Genomic DNA, 17,866 nt, shown 5'->3' on the forward strand with positions numbered 1-17,866 from the left:
TGACCTCAGGACTCCGGAACTCAATTCCTCTACCAATAAAGCCCAGTACACCATATGCCTTCCTCACAGCACTATTTACCTGGGTGGCAACTTTCAGAGATCTGTGTACATGGACACCAAGATCCCTCTGCTCATCCACACTACCAAGTAGCCTACCATTTGCCCAGTAATCCATCTTCTTGTTACTCCTACCAAAGTGAATGACTTCACACTTAGCTACATTGAATTCCATCTGCCACCTTTCTGCCCAGCTCTGCAACCTATCTATATCCCGCTGTAACATTTAGCATGGCCAATTCACCTAACCTGCACAGTTTTGGAATGTGGGAGGAAACCAAAGCACCCGGAGGAAACTCACGCAGACACGAGGAGAACGTGCAAACTGCACACAATCAGTCGCCTGAGACGGGAATTGAACCCGGGTCTCTGGCGCTGTGAGGCAGCAGTGCTAACCACTGTGGCACCGTGCTGTCCACCGTTCCTTTGTAGTAGGGCAGTAGGAATATACTTGAGGGAAATCAGGAGGGCAAAAAGGAGACGAGAGATAGCTTTTGCAAAGAGAGTGAAGGAGAATCCAAAGAGATTGTACAAATACATTAAGGGCAAAAGGGTTTATCGTAGAAAAGGATATAGAGGCTAGAGAACTTGGTGAAATGAATGGTGATATCTTGAAAAGTGTCCATATTTACATACAAAAATGTGCTGGATATCTCGAAGTGCATGAAAATGGATAAATCCCTGGGATTTGATCAGATGTATCCCTGAACTTTGTGGGAAGCTACGGACGTGATTACCGGGCTCCTTGCTGAGATACTTATATGATTTGGTGATATTGAGTTCAGGAGTTGGGAGGTCATGTGCGGTTGTACAGGACATTGGTCGGGCCACTGTTGGAATATTGCATGCAATTCTGGTCTCCTGCCTATCAGAAGGATATTGTGAAACTTGAAAGGGTTCAGAAAGGATTTACAAGGATGTTGCCAGGATTGGCGGATTTGAGCTACAGGGAGAGGTTGAATAAGCTGGGGCTGTTTTCTCTGGAGTGTCGGAGGCTGAAGCTTGACCTTATAGAAGTTTATAAAATCGTGAGGGGCATGGATAGGATAAATAGACAAAGTCTTTTCCCTGGGGTGGGAAAGTGCAGAACTAGAGGACATTGGTTTAGGGTGAGAAGGAAAAAATATAAAAGAGACCTAAGGGCCAGCTTTTTCACGCGGAGGGTGGTACGTGTATGGAATGACCTGCCAGAGGAAGTGGTGGAGGCTGGTACAATTGCAACAGTTAAAAGGCACCTGGATGGGTATATGAATAGGAAGGGTTTGGAGGGATATGGTCCAGGTGCTGACAGGTGAGACTAGATTGGGTTGGGATATCTGGTTGGCAACCACAAATTGAACTGAAGGGTCTGTTTCCATGCTGTACATCTCTATGACTCTTGAGGTGAGGTGCTAGAAGACTGGTCGGTGGCTAATGTGCTGCCGTTATTTTAAGAAACATAGTAAGGAAAAGCCAGAGAACCAAAGATCATTGAGTCAGTGGTGGGTAAGTTAGAGAGGATTCTGAGGGGCAGAATTACTTGTATTTGGAAAGACAGGACTGATTAGGGATAGTTCACGTGGCTTTATGCATGGTAAATTGTATCTCATTAACTTGATTGCTTTTAAAGTGGTGACAAAGAAAATTGATGAAGGCAGAGCAGTGGACATTATTTATATCGACATCAGTAAAGTGTTAGACAAGGTTCTGCATGGTAGGCTGATTAGTATGGGTGGAATCCAGGGGACCTAGCCATTTAGATACAAATTGACTTGAAGATATGGGACAAAGGGTTGTTTTTCAGACTGGAGTCTGAATCGCAAGGATCAGTATGTGTCCCCACTGCTTTTTGTCATTTATATAAATGAATTTGTATATGAATTTAAGAGGAATAGTTCATAAGTTTGCAGAGGCAAACATTGGTGGTGTAGTGGACAGTGAAGAAGGTTATCTCAGTACAATGGGTCCTTGATCCGATGGGCCAAGGAGTGGCAGATGGAGTTTAGATAAATGTGAGGTGTTTAGTTTTGATGAGGCAAATTGAGGCAGGAGTTATACTGTTAATGGTCGAGTCCTGGGGAGTGGTGCCTAACAAAGAGACCTTGCTGTGCAGATTCATAGTTCCTTGAAGGTGGAGTCACAGACAGGATATGAGAGAAAGTACTGTATGGTACACGAATCTTTGGTTAGAGCATTGAGTATAGGAGTTGGGATATCATTTTACGGCTGTATAGGACATTAATTAGCCACTTGTGGAATTCTGTGTTGAATTCCCTGTTATAGGAAGGATGTTGTACCACTTGAAAAGGGGCAAAAAGAATTGCAAGGATGTTGCTGAGTTGGAGGGTTTGAGCTATAGGGAGAGGCTGAATAGGATGGAGCTATTTTCCCTGGCGCATCAGAGGCTGAGGGTTGATCTCATAGAGGTTTATAAAATAATGAGGGGCATGGATAGGGTTAGTAGCCATGAGGTTTGTCCCCAGGGTAGGAAGTCTAAAACTAGAAGGTAAAGATTTAAGGTGAGAGGGGAAAGGTTTAAAAGGGATCAGAGAGGCAACTTTTTCATGTAGAAAGTAGTGTGTGTGTATGGAATGAGCTGTCAGAGGAAGTGGTGTAGGCTTGTACAATCACAGCATTTAAAAGACATTTGAATGGGTACATGAATAGGAAGGTTTAGAGGGATATGGGCCAAATATTGACAAATAGATTAATTTAGAATATCTGGTTGGCATGAATGAGTTGGACTGAAGGGTCAGCTTTGGAGCTGTAGCTTCCCAACAGATACAGAATGTGCAAACTTCACACAGACAGTGACCCAAAGCTGGTATAGAATCTGTGTCCCTGGCACTGTAAAGACAGCATTAGTTTATCAAACCAATTATGGCCTTGTAAATCTTCTCCAAAAAAATTAATGAAGTGTTAAGTGGAATTATGTACTAAATAGAGTGCTCATTTGACTCGAGCCCTCTTCACAGTCTTCTTCAGACATGGATGCAAGAACCCAACAGCTGGGGAAAGGTGAGAATTGCTGCCCTTTACTTTGTGACAACATTTGACGATGTATAGCAGCAAGAAGACTTGCCAAAACTGTAGTCAGTGAGGCCATAGAGAAAATGCCATAGTAATTAAAAATATATGTGAAGTGAAGGAACATGATTACGATGGTTGAAATCAGTCGCAGTCACCAAGGATATCACTGCAAAAGATCCTTGGCTCAGCAAACTTCTGCAGCCATAATGTGTGTTTTCTTGCAGTTCCTTATTGATTAACTTCTCAGATAATTAGACAACCATTACTGAGCTTAATTAAAGATTAAAATTCACATGTACTATTTGGGCTAGTTCAATACCACATGAACTAACTTGTTTCTATTTGTAAAGTTTTGATGTCTTCACTTTCTCTGTGGCTGGGACATAAGAACTATCATAGACCAAGTGTTGAACCAATGACCTTGCATGCTTGTGAACTTGAGTAACTAAATAAACTTGTTGGCAAACTAGGGAAGGGAAAAAATTGTGTTTATAAGGAGATTCTTCTGTTTGAATTGGTTCAGATTAGGACTAGTAAAGTGTCAATACTCTAAATTTAGGAAATGGTTCAATTTCTGAACACTGGTGGCATCAGTTTTATTTTAAGAATTCTTAAGAATCTGAAAGCTGTCATTGAAAAATTGTGTTCTTGGAAAATGATGTTCAGCAGTGCTGAAAATTAATGATCCAATTCATAAGATGGGATTCAGGTTTCTTGATGACATAATACATTTGACAATGGGGTGTTCACAAGTGTACTGCACAGCATTGGCAGTGCTGTCATTCCAGTCTCTCTGTTACTTCTACTTAGAATAGTTTGAACAGCGAGAAAGTCATATTTCTGCCCATTTAAGATAAATTGTAAATTTTAAGAATGCTTGAAACATGCATCATTCTTTTTGGAAATATCTAGATAATTTGGGCTTGCATGTGTTAAAATCAGCTAATAGTGCGAGGCAATGATAAGCATTCTAGAAGTTCTGGTACTTGTGGCAAACTTCAAGAGGGCAGCCAAGACTGTAGATGACTAGCAATATGCAGTTCCAATCTCCTTGGCCCACCTATCATCCAAGTGAAAGCCCTAAGTGTTCTATTGGAAATACTGTTTATTGCACATCAATTCTTTAATTTGAATTTTCTGTAATTTTAATTATAATTATACATGAGATACCTTTGCAGTTCATTTACATTGCTATGTTAAAACAAAAATGGATTCAAGAGAACAGGCAGTATCACGGATATGAATGAATCATGATCTGTAATTTAGTGATAAACTGTAATTTGGTAATACAATAAACACATTTTTTAAAGAAAACTGTGGAGTTAAACATTATTTAATTCTGTTTGAGTCAATTTTTCTTTTACCAGCACTTCTGACTCTAGCCATGAATTGTGTAATTGCATTCATTATCTTCTGTTAAAGGATTTATTAATATTGAAAACTGCCAAGTTATAAAACAATTGAAATAAAATGACCTTTGTCCCATTTGTAGATTGTTGATTTTAAGTTGCAGTCTTATTTCAGTCATCTTCGCAATACTACTTTTTCTGTCATGTGCAAGTAGCATTTGTAAGATTTTACTATTATTTAATAGTTTTTCACCTTTTATTAAATAATTAATTTCTGATTGCTTCCATGTCCTTTGTCCTGTATCTTTGTAGCAGTTGGTTGACAGTCTCCCTATAATTCAATGATTTTGTGTTCAATTGAAGGCTACTGTCAGTTAGTCTGTTTCAGTATTACTGTCTGGAAAGCTCCATAGCAATTAATGAAAGGTGTGTTTGAAGTAAATATTCCCAGTGTTGAACCCATTGCACAGTAGCAGCTGTTCCTTGAGCAAGAATGGCTCTATGCATCAGTAGCAAACCAAAGATGTATTACATGATATATTAATATCGATTGGACCGTTCCATTGTCTGAGGGAAGATCTGCTTGAAGCTGAAGACAGTAGTCATAAATGAGCAAATGTTTGCAAAGAGGAACCTGCAGGGCAAGGACTAATCATCCTGTTTCTAGCTGGCCCTTTCTGGCAGTTAAAATTTCTTATGAAAATAGGCAACTTCAAAGAACAGTCTTTTGAAATTTTCAGAAGAATGCAAAAGTTGCCATTGGATAGAGGATTGGAACCACCAAAGAATGCTGAATCTCGAACCGAAGTTGTTTGAAAAACTGAACAGGTGTGGCAGTATCTTTGGAGAGAAAACAGAGTTAATGATTTGGGTGCAGTGACACCTCTTCAAAATATCTCTCCACAGCGCTGGATGACTTGCTGAAATTTTCCAGTAATTTCGGTTTGTGCATCGGACTTCCAGCATCTGCATTTCTTTGTTTATTTTTGGTTTGCTATAGAACGATGTATCACTAACCCAACATGAAAGTTGATTGATGAAGAGAAAGCTCGCAAAAGAGCAAGAAAGACCAGGGGAGGAACTTTGAATGAAGACCATGAAAATTACAGAAGTGTGAACAAAGCTTCGAAGAAGAGCTGCAGGAGAGATAAATAAGGATGGATTGAGTTAAAAGGCATGGAGGCATGAGACAGCAAATTGGAACAGCTGTACAGAATTGCTGGTGCCAGAAGCAATACCAATGTAGCAGTCCAGGATAAGGATGGCAGGATTTAATTTTCGGGTAAAGCGGATAGAACATTTTTGGGACATTGTCAATGAGCCCAAAATTGATTCTCCATTTGAGTTCGATAGCAGAATCACACTTTAGCAGCTGGAAATCACTTGGGAAAAGTTGCCAGGTTAGAGATCAAAGACCAATCAAGAGCCTGAAGAGCAGTGCAGCACCTGGGATTGATGAGATTCCAGTAGGGAAGTAGGTACTTGGTAAAAGCACTGTTATTGCAGAGCTCATGGAATTGATTAGCAATATCTAGACTGCAGAAGGCATCCTGGATCCTCAACCTGTGGGAAAAAAAGGGACCTTCCACAACTATTACAACTGGAGAGGTATAGTGCTGCTGTTTGTACATGGCAAGGTGTTTAAAGGTGTTCATCATGATACTGCTCAAATGATTTGGTAGTAACGTAAAACCAGGTTATAGTCAAACAGATTTATTTGAAATTGCAAGCTTTCGGACCACTGCTGCTTTGTCAGGTGAAGTTTGTGATTTCAAAATAAACTTGTTGCATCATAACCTGGTGTCATTTGACTTCTGAATTTGCCCTGCCCAGTCCAACAATGGCACCTCCATACCTCAATGTAAAAATAGACAGTTTCCTTTTGTGAAGAACAGTCATGTTTCTGGATTGGCAGGTCATACTGCAAGTAGATCCATGCAACCAGGGACGTTAGAGAGCTCAGCCTGGAAAATCAGTCTTCAATTTCATTGATCTCCAGAAGGCTTTTGATAACATCAGTCAGCAATCATTTTGGTATATCACAAGATGGTATGCAATCACTCAGTATATGCTAACATCTTCAACGCCTTATAGTGCATCTTTAGTGCTGCATCAATACTAGCCCTAGGACCCATAGGCACAGCCTTAGAATTAGAGGGGGTCAATTTAGAATGGAAATGAGGAGGCATTTCTTCAGCCAGAGTGTGGTGGGCCTGTGGAATTCATTGCCACACAATACATTGGAGGCCGGGAAGTTAAATGTCTTTAAGGCAGAGATTGCTAAACTCTTGATCTCACAAGGAATTAAAGGCTACGGGGAAACTGTGGATAGGTGGAGTTGAAATACCCATCAGCCATGATTGAATGGTGGGGTGGACTCGATGAGCCGAATGGTCTTACTTCCACTCCGATGTTTTATGGTCTTATGATCTTATGGACCAGACTCCTTGCAGATCATCACAGAAGTGCATCAAGGTTGCGTACTCTTTCATTCCTTTTCCTCTTGATTGTTGATTTTGTAATGGGGAACATAATTATGGGTGCCGACTATAGTATCCACAATATTTGTAGCTAGCTGAGGAACTGTGCATGCTCCAAGACACTGCAACCAGTCTTGAACTCATTGGCAACAAGATTGGTTTGTGTGTTAGCCATAATAAAACAAAAGCACTGACAACAAGGTCCTCTTATCACTTGTAGGCAATCAAACAATACGGATATCAACCACTTTGCTTTCTTAAAAGTGACTTCTCCAGGGAGGATGATGCAGCAATCAATGTGCACACAAGAATCAACTAAGCAAAATCGGCCTTCCAGTGGTTCCACGTAATCTGAGCATCCAATGCTATCAACATGGCTGTGAATCTGTGACTCTACATGTTCATATTAGGACGAACTGCAACTTATATCAGTGAGACATGGAAGAGAACAGCAAAAATGTTGTGCAAATTGGTAATCTTTCTACAGGCTGCCTGTGTAAAATCCTATTATATGGAGAAACAGTATTGCCAAGCATGAGTTGCTACAGAAAGGTACCTGTGAGCTAACTGAGATTGGCAAGATACATGTTTGCCTTTCTGGATGATATCCCGTCAGAGCGACAGTAGACTGAACACCACCAAATAGGAAAAGAAGACTGGGCCATCCAAAAAAAGACTTGATTAAGTATTTTTAGGGAGGAACTTTAAAACATAATGTGACCTGGGCGGAAGCACAAGAGATTGTAATGGACCAATCCTAGTGGTGGAATCTTGTCGCTTCTAGTCCAGTCTAGGGCTAAATCTCACTAAGTCTAAGACTACTTTTCATTCTGGAAATTGCCAGTCCAATCTGTAATTTTTCCCTGTTTGTCCTGAACTCCTCTCATCTTATTGGCAGTGCTTAAAACTTGGCAGATTGTTTTTCTTTCAGTTTCGGTCAATGACGTGGTGAGTTGAACCTACTTTCCTAACCTATGTGCACCAAACACTGTGCCAATGGTAATAAAAACAAAACTTGCCAGAAAAACTCAGCAGAGCTGAAAATTTGTTGCTGGTTAAAGCACAGCAGGTTAGGCAGCATCCAAGGAACAGGAAATTCGACGTTTCGGGCCAGAGCCCTTCATCAGCATTCCTGACGAAGGGCTCTGGCCCGAAACGTCGAATTTCCTGTTCCTTGGATGCTGCCTAACCTGCTGTGCTTTAACCAGCAACACATTTTCAGCTCTGATCTCCAGCATCTGCAGACCTCACTTTTTACTAGAAAAACTCAGCAGGTCTGGCAGCATCTGTGGAGAGAAACCAGAGTCCACGTTTCTGGTCTGAAGAAGAGTCACTGGACCTGAAACAGTAACTCTGGTTTCTCACCACAGATGTTGCCAGGCCTGCAGATTTTTCCAGCAATTTCTGTTTTTGTTTATTTATAGCATTCACAGTTCTCTTAGTTTTCAATCAGTTAGTGGTAACAGTTGCTTTAAATGGGCAGGAAAGTGAGAGAACATCAGTTATCACATCATAATACAAAACTGACTGCAAGAAATCACTCGCAGTTTTACCGAGACCCCTCATTATTATTAAATTTTAGTTTTTTCTCTTTTTTAAGTACACATTTGTTGAATTTACTGATGTATTTCTGTTGGAGAAAAGTAAGAGTAAGGGTTAAAAACAGGAAGAGGAAATATGGACAAATTTTAGCACCGGTCCTGGGAAGTATGGGAACAATTGCTTTCAGCTTGATGATTGATCTCAAGAATACACTTAATTTCTGAATAAACCAATCTCACCCTGACCTAAGAACTTAGTTGGGTGAGGCTGGACAACATTAATCATGCATTTCCTGTCCGCATATTTCAACAGAAAGAGGAAGAGTTTGTTCAGCTGTAACATAACTATTGAGAAAATATTTCACTGTCAGTATCTTACAACATAACTGGCTATTGCAGAGGATATTTGGGCACTGTTTAAACTCTGAATTAAAACATTGTTATTCGCGCTGTGAAACAGAAATATTGAAGAGGTTCAGTGATGAGAGACTATTTGACATATTGCATTTCATGATGAGACATGCGTTTGAATGTAACCACTATCAATATGCAGATTCTTGACAGGTGAAAGTGGAAACATGAGAATATTCTCTCTTCTACTGATAAATGATGTAAAATCCAACATTAGTAAATAGTTAACGAAACATTTGTTTTGAATGTTGGTAACATTCAAAATAAAATCTTTCCCTGTCTAAGCTAGATGTTCTCCGTGAAATTAGTTTTGACAGTCTCGTGGGTTGACATAAATTGCCAATCTTTAATTAAGAGCAGGATGCGTGGGAAATGGGAGATACAAAATGAAGACAGTCGTCAAGGATCATATCACATGAGTGGGTTGACCAGATGAGTAATTGAGAGTTATAACTGCCATTTGTGAGATTAAAATGGTTCCCGAAAAGTCACCTAAAACATATGAAAAGGTAGTTCCTAAGATATTAGTTAAATCTAAAAAAATGTAAGTGCTCCTTTAGTCTTACTACTCCTCCCCAACCATTTTATTTTATTTTTGCTGAGTATTTATTTTTATAAAGTACCTGAACAAGATCAAATACACTGCAGTATTAAATTGGTCATGAGATTGAATTTCTGGTGTGATTCTTTTTGTCATTCTGGTCGAAGAGTGGCAATTCTGTCATTGTTCATCATGTGAGGCATAAACATTGCTTTACAATTTACGGTCTGACTAGTTTCTTCAAGGACTGCACATCTTGTGGATATATGAAGTTGAATTTTGTGATTGGTATTGATGTAGCAGACAGTTATATTTTAGTTGCAACAAATAAGCTGTACTTATTGTACCATATTTTTCTGTTCCATAGCCATGGTCATCATTGCTCAGGAACTGGAATTCATTAGCTGTTACTCATCCGGGATACATGGCCTTCTTAACCTATGATGAGGTAAAAGCAAGACTCCAGAAATTCATCCACAAACCTGGGAGGTAAGGAAATTAAGAGCTGCAATGTCACTATGGGAATATGTTGAATAGAAAGAAGGCATCAGAGATTTTTGCATCCTGACTTAAACAAATCATTTTTTCTATGGCAAATTTCTGGTTTCTGTAATCGAATGGGAGATCTTGTAAATGAGGAGGAAAGAAAAATATTTCCTTAAATCTACTTTGAGATGGGTGGAATTATTTGATGTGGGATGGATTGTAGGATCCTGCATGGTGAATTTTTCATCTTGGCTATTGTTAGTTGAAAACATTCAAAAATACCAGAAGGAGAACATTCAGCTCATAATGTCAGATAGCTGTGATTGAATCTCCCTCCACATCACTCTTGGTGCTTTCAAGATCCTTACTACACTTGTAAAAATGCTTCACTTCGCATTTTCTTATTGCCAGTCACCTTAAATCAGTGTCCTACGCTTCCTGACCATTCTGCCAAAGGGAATGTTTTCTCTCCATCTATTCTTTCTAGACTCCTCGGTATTTTGACATGGTTTGCTTAACTTATCTCAGTTTTTTCTCCTTCAAGAACATCAACCCTATCCATGGAATTGAAATCTCTGTTTTGGAGCAATTCTCATAAACCTTGACTGCACTTTTTTGAAAGTGCATCCTTCTTAAAATGTGTCTAGAATTAATCGCAATATTCCAAGTGAGACAATTACTGTTTCAAAAAGGTTCACCATAACTTGGTTGCCTTTGTACCAGGTACTTGTACATGAAAATCTCAATCGGCCCTGCTATCTTCAATAATTTGTACAAATTCCCCCAGATTTTTCTGTTTCTTTGCACCTTTTAGAGTTGTGCTCTGTGTATTTTATACTTTGCTCTGGTTTCTTCCCATTGTCCAGAGATGTGTGGGTTACATGGATTAACCATACTGAAATTGCCTGTAGTGTTCAGGGATGTGCAGCTAGGTGGGTTAGCCATGGTAAACGCAGAGTTGTGGGATACGGTTAGGGTGTCGGTCTGGATGGAATGTTCTTCAGAGGATTGGTATAGACTCTATGGGCCAAATGGCCTCCTGAACTATAGGGGTTCTAGATTCAATGATTATACAGCCTTTCTTTATACTTCCCACCAAAATGTATTATTTTGCAAATCTCTACAATAAAGTTAATCTGTTATGTTTCTACAAATTCCACCAGCCATTAGATTTCTTCTTGAAATCTATCACTATTGTCTTTATGGTTATGATTTGGAGGTGCCAGTGTTGGACTGGGGTGGTCAAAGTTTAAAAAATCTATAGTCCAATAGGTTTATTTGGTATTCCCAAATTTAGGTCGCATTAAAATCTTTCAAGAAAAGCAGTGGTCCTGTGCTGATCGCACGGAAAATCACTAGACATATTGTCTGGAATTCCAAATAAAACATCGATTCACTGTTACTGTTTCTTGGCACTCAGCCAACCTTGTGTTCATGCCATGACTTTCCATATTATTCTCGTGGCTTCAAATCTATGTGGTGTGACACTTTATGAAATGCCTTCTGCAAGTTCATATATACCACATCAAGCACATAACCCTCATCAATCCTCTCTGTTACGTCCACAAAATCTCATCAGTTAGTTAAACATTATTTCCTTGAGGCATTTCCATATTGACTTTTCTTTAAAAATTGGCAGTTGGCCAAGCGGCTGTTAATTTTTTCCTGGCTTATTGTTTCTAAAAGCTTTCCCACAACTGAGCTTAAACCTTGCTCGATCACCAGCAGAACAAATGCGACCATCAAAATGTGCTGTAGCAATTCACCAAGACCGTTGCAAATCTGAAGGACAAAAGATACAGGCCCATGATGAAACCATCAAACTCCTCTCCAAGTTACATGTCAATCCTGATTTGGAAATAGATTGCTGTACCTTCGTCACTGAGGGATTAAAATCTTGGAACTCCCTCTGAAATGGCAATGTGAGATTATTTTCACCAAGCAGTCTGTAGCAGTTTACGAAGGTTTCAACACCACATTTCAAGGCATTTTGGCTTGGACAATAAACCTCATCTTTCCAAGATATCCTGTGAATATTAAAAAAATTGAGTAAAATGTGATTTTTCTGCATCTAATGTGAATTACCTAATAAATAGATTACTCAATAATTGATTGCATGCAACACTTTTGGCCATTTAGATTTTAAAGAGCCCTGATGCAGCTTTAATAATGAATGCTGGAATTCTAATAACATTAGTAATGGAAAGTAATAACATTCTATTATATACATTTGCTAGAATTGATTATGGTGGACATAGTCAATGTAATTGTTATTTTTAGTGACTATCCCAGTAAATCCATTGCAGAGGTCAGAGAAATTCCCAAAGGTGAGGGAAGAGGAAGCAAATCTTGTTAACAATGGTGTGAAAAGTTGACACTTAGTTTATTACTTATACTTATCCCATATGAGCCAAATAAACTTTAGAAAGGCCTTCACAGAGGGGTGTATATCATCTATCAGCTTATCTTTAGGTCAGAAATGTGTTTATCTTGCTTGCTCAATATCTTCGTTGTGAAGCAGTTGTATAAAACCAGGATCATTCCAAAACATCCCAATTGCTACTTCTATCTAGACAATGAAACAGTAGCAACGTTAAGTTAATGATTAATGTCGGTTTTGTTTCATTCACCAGCAAGGCTATCAGGCAGTGAAGTTTTGGTTATGGAGTAATGCTTTTGTTGGTGTGTTGCTTCTGTTCTTTTATTGCAGTGCCTTATTTTGCGATGGAGATGTGCTGATAGTGAATTCATCTTGTAGGAAATCCTTCACACATTTTACTGAATTAAAATGTTTATTTTTGCTATTACTTTGGGAAAGGTTTTTTCGAGAGGTTGATGCATGATAGGCTAAATTCCCCACAGGCAGCAATTACAGAACTAAACTGGCACAAATCACATTACAAATCCTGATGAAGGGCTTATACCCGAAATGTCGAATTTCCTATTCCTTGGATGCTGCCTGACCTGCTGTGCTTTAACCAGCAACGCATTTTCAACTATGATCTCCAGCATCTGCAGACCTCATTTTTTACACAAATCTATATGCGAATAGTTTATGCTTTATTTCACTCTTTTAAGATGTGCTAGTGCATTGCAAGGGTTGGTACTAATCTGCAGATACCCTCAAAGAACCTATACCGTCCACAATCTCAAATATTTCATGGCAATAAAATGATCAAATGATTATGACTCAATAGATCACCATGTATAGATGTGCCATCAGCAAGATGCTCTGTCGTGACTTCAATTAGAAGAGATACAACTATCTGAAATTTCTCTCCAAGGCGCGCACTATCCTAACTTGATATACCATTCTTTCTCTGTCCCTGGAAACTCTGTTCCTAGTAGGGTGAACTGTAGAGTTTCAAGAGTTTCATCACCACCTCAAAATTAATTATGAATAGGCAATAAATATTGGTTACAGTGACACAAACACCTCAGGAATGAATTAAAAGAAAATAAAGCGAACTTTCAAATCTAACCGGCCAAAACATCTGTAGTTGTGCTATAATTCATCAAATGTAACTTCAACTCTTTTTTGTTTTCAGCTACATATTCCGATTGAGCTGTACCAGGCTTGGCCAGTGGGCAATTGGCTATGTCACAGCAGATGGCAACATTCTTCAAACAATCCCCCATAACAAACCCCTCTTTCAGGCTCTGATTGATGGATTCCGTGAAGGATTGTGAGTTCACAAGTGTTCCTTCGTATTATAATGTTACAGATATAGTACTCTAATATAACGTTAACTTTGCTTTCAATTATTTTAAAAGTTCTCCTTAAAATGTTGAAACTGTTTAAATATCTCTTGACTTAGGAATTAAGGTTTTGTGTTTGACTTCATTATGATGTTGTGAAAAGCAATCAAATGTGGCCACTTTCAACTTTTGTTAAATGAAATTTGAATATTGTGACTAATTACTGGAAATAACCTGAAATATGATCTGTATTTGTTTAATGGTTTAAAAACAAACTATTGGAGAAATTCAGCAGGTCTGATAGCATTTTGTGGAGATGGAAGCAGCGTTAACATTCCAACTTCAGTTTGACTCTTCAGAACTGAAAGAGGCTGGAATATGATATTTTATGCACTGTTGCTGGGGAGGAAGAGTGAGTGGAACAGGTTGTGAGGGTACCCAGAGCAAAAGATAAAGGGATCTTCCATTGCTTGCCATTTTAATTGACCACCTTGGTCTTTGCTAACAGTTCCTCCTGGGCCTGCTGCAGTGTTCCTATGAAGCTCAATACACACTGGAGGGCCAGCACCTCATTTTCTATCAGGCTGAATGGCCTACTCCTCTTTTTATGTCTCAGAACCCCTTCCAATATTCTTGCATTCCTTCACTCCCCGTCTAGCCATGTCTTGTGTGTGTCTTTTTTTTAAGATTCCCTGCAGTATGGAAATAGACCATTTGGCCCCACAAATCCACACTGACCTTCTGAAGAGTAACCCACCCAAGCCCATTTCTTTACATTTACCCCCTGACTAATGCACCTAACATTATGGGCAATTTAACATAGCCAATTCACCTGGCCTGCACATCTTTTGTATTGTGGGAGGAAACTGGAGCACCCAGCAGAAACCCAAGCAGACACGGGGAGAATGTGCAAACTCCACACGGACAGTCGTCTGAGGCTGGATTTGAACCTGGGTCCCTGGCACTGTGAGGCAGCAGTTCTAGCCACTGAGCCACCGTATCGCCCTCATTTTGTCTTAGCAGAGCTAACCCATTTTCTTCTTTCAAACCTATCATTTGTATCATTTACCCATTTTACATCTCACACTCACACTCACACTCACACTCACACACTCGCACTCGCACTCTGTCTCACGCTTGGACTCTCGTACCCGTTCGCTCGCTCGCGCTCTTTCTTTCTGTCTCTCTCTTGCATTCGTTCGCACACACTCTCTTTCACACACCGTCTTTCACTCTCTCTCACACATGCTCTCTCTTGCTCTCACTCTCTCACCCTCATTCTCGCACTCTCACATACTGCTTGTGTTTCTACACCCTCCGGCTTGCACTCTCTCTCTGTTACACTCTGCTTTCTCTCTAGCAGTAGGATCTTGGTCACCTGGGGAATTGGTCTGAGAAATGACAAATGGAGTTTCATATAGATAAGTGTGAGGTATTACATTTTGGAAAGTTAATTCAAGGCAGAAATTTCATGGTGAATGATCGTTCCTTAAGCACTGTAGTGGAACAGAGGGAACTAGGAGTTCAGGTTCACAGTTCTTTCAAAGTGGAGTCACAGGTAGACAGGGCAGTGAAGAAGGCTTTTGGCACACTGACCTTTATCATTCAGGGCATTGAGTGTAGAAGTTTGGAAGTTATTTTGCAGTTACCCAGGATGTTGGTGAGGCTGCACTGGGAGTATTGTGTTCAGTTTTGGTCACCTTGTTGTAGGAATGGTTATGAAGATGAAGGCGTGGAGTGTACTTTTAAGAGAGAGTGAAAGCTGTTTTGCACTGAGAGCTTGCAGGTCCCTGTCATGTAACTGACTAACAGTTTCAGAGTGTACTAGAAAATTGAAAATATGTAACATTTGGCTGTGAGTTTTGGTTGCTGTTTTGACAACTATTGGCTCAATTCAAATCAGTTTAAATTATCCCTTTGGATACTAAAAACCAATCTATTCTAAATTTATTGTTTTGCCAACATTGAACCAATTAGACAATCCGATGCTGGGGGTATAAAGAAGCAGGCATTTTGACAGTTAGAGAGTGAGAGTAACTGCCAGCAAGCGCACTCTATCAAATGTACTTTTTCCATATTAAACAACTTTGCAGCAAAAGACCGAAAACGATCCAGAGAGATCTTGAGCCAGAAGGAGACAGACACCGATAACAGCCGCCACGTGGTCTTGAAATTAAGTTGATGTAATTTTAATACGGGATTTTGTTGGAACAGTATATTGTTGTAGAGTTGAAGGCAGATAATAAACATTTAAAAGAAAGGAAGCTTACAATTGTACATAGTTGTTGTTTAATGTTCATATTTAGAGTTAAAGAATAAATTGATACGATTTCTTTAAGTAGTGAAAGTTGGGAGTTCTCTGGCATTCAAACTTTAACAGATTGCAGTGCATGGTGAGCTTTTCTGTATGTTTGGTTTAAATAGCAGAAGAGTTCACTGCTGTGTCATTACATAAGGATGTTATTAAACTGGAAAGAGTGCAGAAGAAATTTACAACAATGTTGCCTGTACTCGATGGTCAGCGTTATAGAGAGAGGTTAGACAAGCTAGGACTTTTTTCTTTAGAGCATAGGATGCTGAGGGGGTGACCTTTATACAGATGTGCAGGATCATGAGAGCCATGGATAGAGTGAATGCCTTTTTCCAGGGAAGGGGAATCAAGGAATAGAGGGCATCAGTTTCAGCTTAAAGGAAAAAGGGTTGCTGTCTCGCTCTCCTTCTCCCTCGCTCTCCTGACCATTAGCATTACTTTTGGTTTTTGAATTGGACATCTCAGGATTTGTTCTGCTTGCTCCTCCTCTCCCTCTGTCCACACCGTTAAAAAAAATACATCATTTTCCACTCCATTTCAATTCTGAAGAAGTCATATCAGACTTGAAACATTAACAGTTATTCTGTGCACAGATGCTGATGGACCTGCTAAGTTTCTCTGGGACTGTTTTTATTTCAGATTTTCAGCATCTGATATATTTTTAAATGTTCTTTGTTGTGGTTTGCTCACAGTTTCTATTTCAATCCATTGAAATCTGAAAAAAACAGATAATTGGATGCTCCTTAATGAGCACTTTTTTTATTCTTCCATTTTATATTTCAAGGTTTGGGTATTCTTGACTCACCCTTCGGCCTGCAGGAATGGAAACCCCAGATTCATTTGTAGCCACAATGAAACTTGTAATACTGGGCCAGCAATTAAAGGACCCCCAGTTTAAACAAATGCAATAAGTGAATAAATATTAGTATACACTGTATTGTCTGAATTCATGAAGTAATGAAGAGAAATGCCACCCTATTTTATTATCTTATTTAATTAGTCAATACATTTCAACACTGATTTCGTAGCCTATTCCATATCATTGAATTGACAGTTTTGGTTTCAGTTGCAAATTATCTGCAAACTGGGCTTTTGTGCAGTTTCTTCAGTTCTGAAAGAAGTGGTTTTGAAATATTGCTATGTGGCAAATCATCTGAAAATAATGTAATTTGGAACCCAATCTCCATCCCTTTTACTTAAACTGTCAAAAGACAGCAACTTGATGGAAAACCAAACTCTATATTAACGTACAAAAATTCATCATATATAATTTTTGATTCAGTCCTTTGTAGGGAACGATATGCCTCACCCCAAACAGGCAGAAATGTGAACTTGGAGATTTTAGGACTACTTTGAAAATTATCACGAAGTGTGGCTTCAGAGGTCCAACTGTTTTCCCGATCTGAAATCTCAATACACTATGTGATTTTAAAAAGATCCAAGATATTATAATCTGTTGTTGCAATTACTGTTCAAAGGATTAAAACACAGGAGGTATTCATAATTCAATGTTGTTGTTAGATTGGAGGGTTTTCCTCTGCTACACTGAATTTTCCATGGTTTGAATTCCCTGTCATGCTACTTCCATTATTTGAACTCATGACTGTTTATGTCAGTAATTAATTTAAACTTAGTTCTGAGACTTGAAAACTCATTACTGTCTCTGAGAGGCAATCGTTCACATGTAAACCCGTCAATTAATGTCTTTATATTTTGAACTGGGAGCAGAGGTGAATCTGATCCTGTTTCTGTGCATGTAGGAGAAAATCCAAAGTAATGAAAGGCTGTTTAGCCTATTAATCTGCCTCAATCCCAAGTGCATGTATGAATAATCTATCACTGACTTATCACCCATGACAGCTGTTAAGATCCTATTTTAAGGAAACCTAATTTCCTCCTGGATCATTTCTTGAGGGAATATTTGATGATTGCTGTCATCCAACTCTCTATTTAGTCCAGTTTGTTTTTTAAAGAATACAATT

At 39.1% G+C, this 17,866-nt stretch overlaps 1 protein-coding gene across 3 annotated transcripts in view; it reads left to right on the forward strand.

Moving 5' to 3' along the window:
• The window catches only part of cbl (Cbl proto-oncogene, E3 ubiquitin protein ligase), a 231,039-nt gene that overhangs the window by 166,885 nt on the left and 46,288 nt on the right, over positions 1-17,866 (forward strand). For all 3 annotated transcript variants that reach the window (XM_060847082.1, XM_060847084.1, XM_060847085.1), the window contains exons 5-6: positions 9,756-9,877; positions 13,423-13,560. In XM_060847082.1, the coding sequence (XP_060703065.1) occupies positions 9,756-9,877; positions 13,423-13,560 (260 nt within the window). The remainder of the gene's footprint in view (positions 1-9,755; positions 9,878-13,422; positions 13,561-17,866) is intronic.

Source organism: Hemiscyllium ocellatum, chromosome 29, assembly GCF_020745735.1.
Source record: "Hemiscyllium ocellatum isolate sHemOce1 chromosome 29, sHemOce1.pat.X.cur, whole genome shotgun sequence".
NCBI lineage: Eukaryota > Metazoa > Chordata > Chondrichthyes > Orectolobiformes > Hemiscylliidae > Hemiscyllium > Hemiscyllium ocellatum.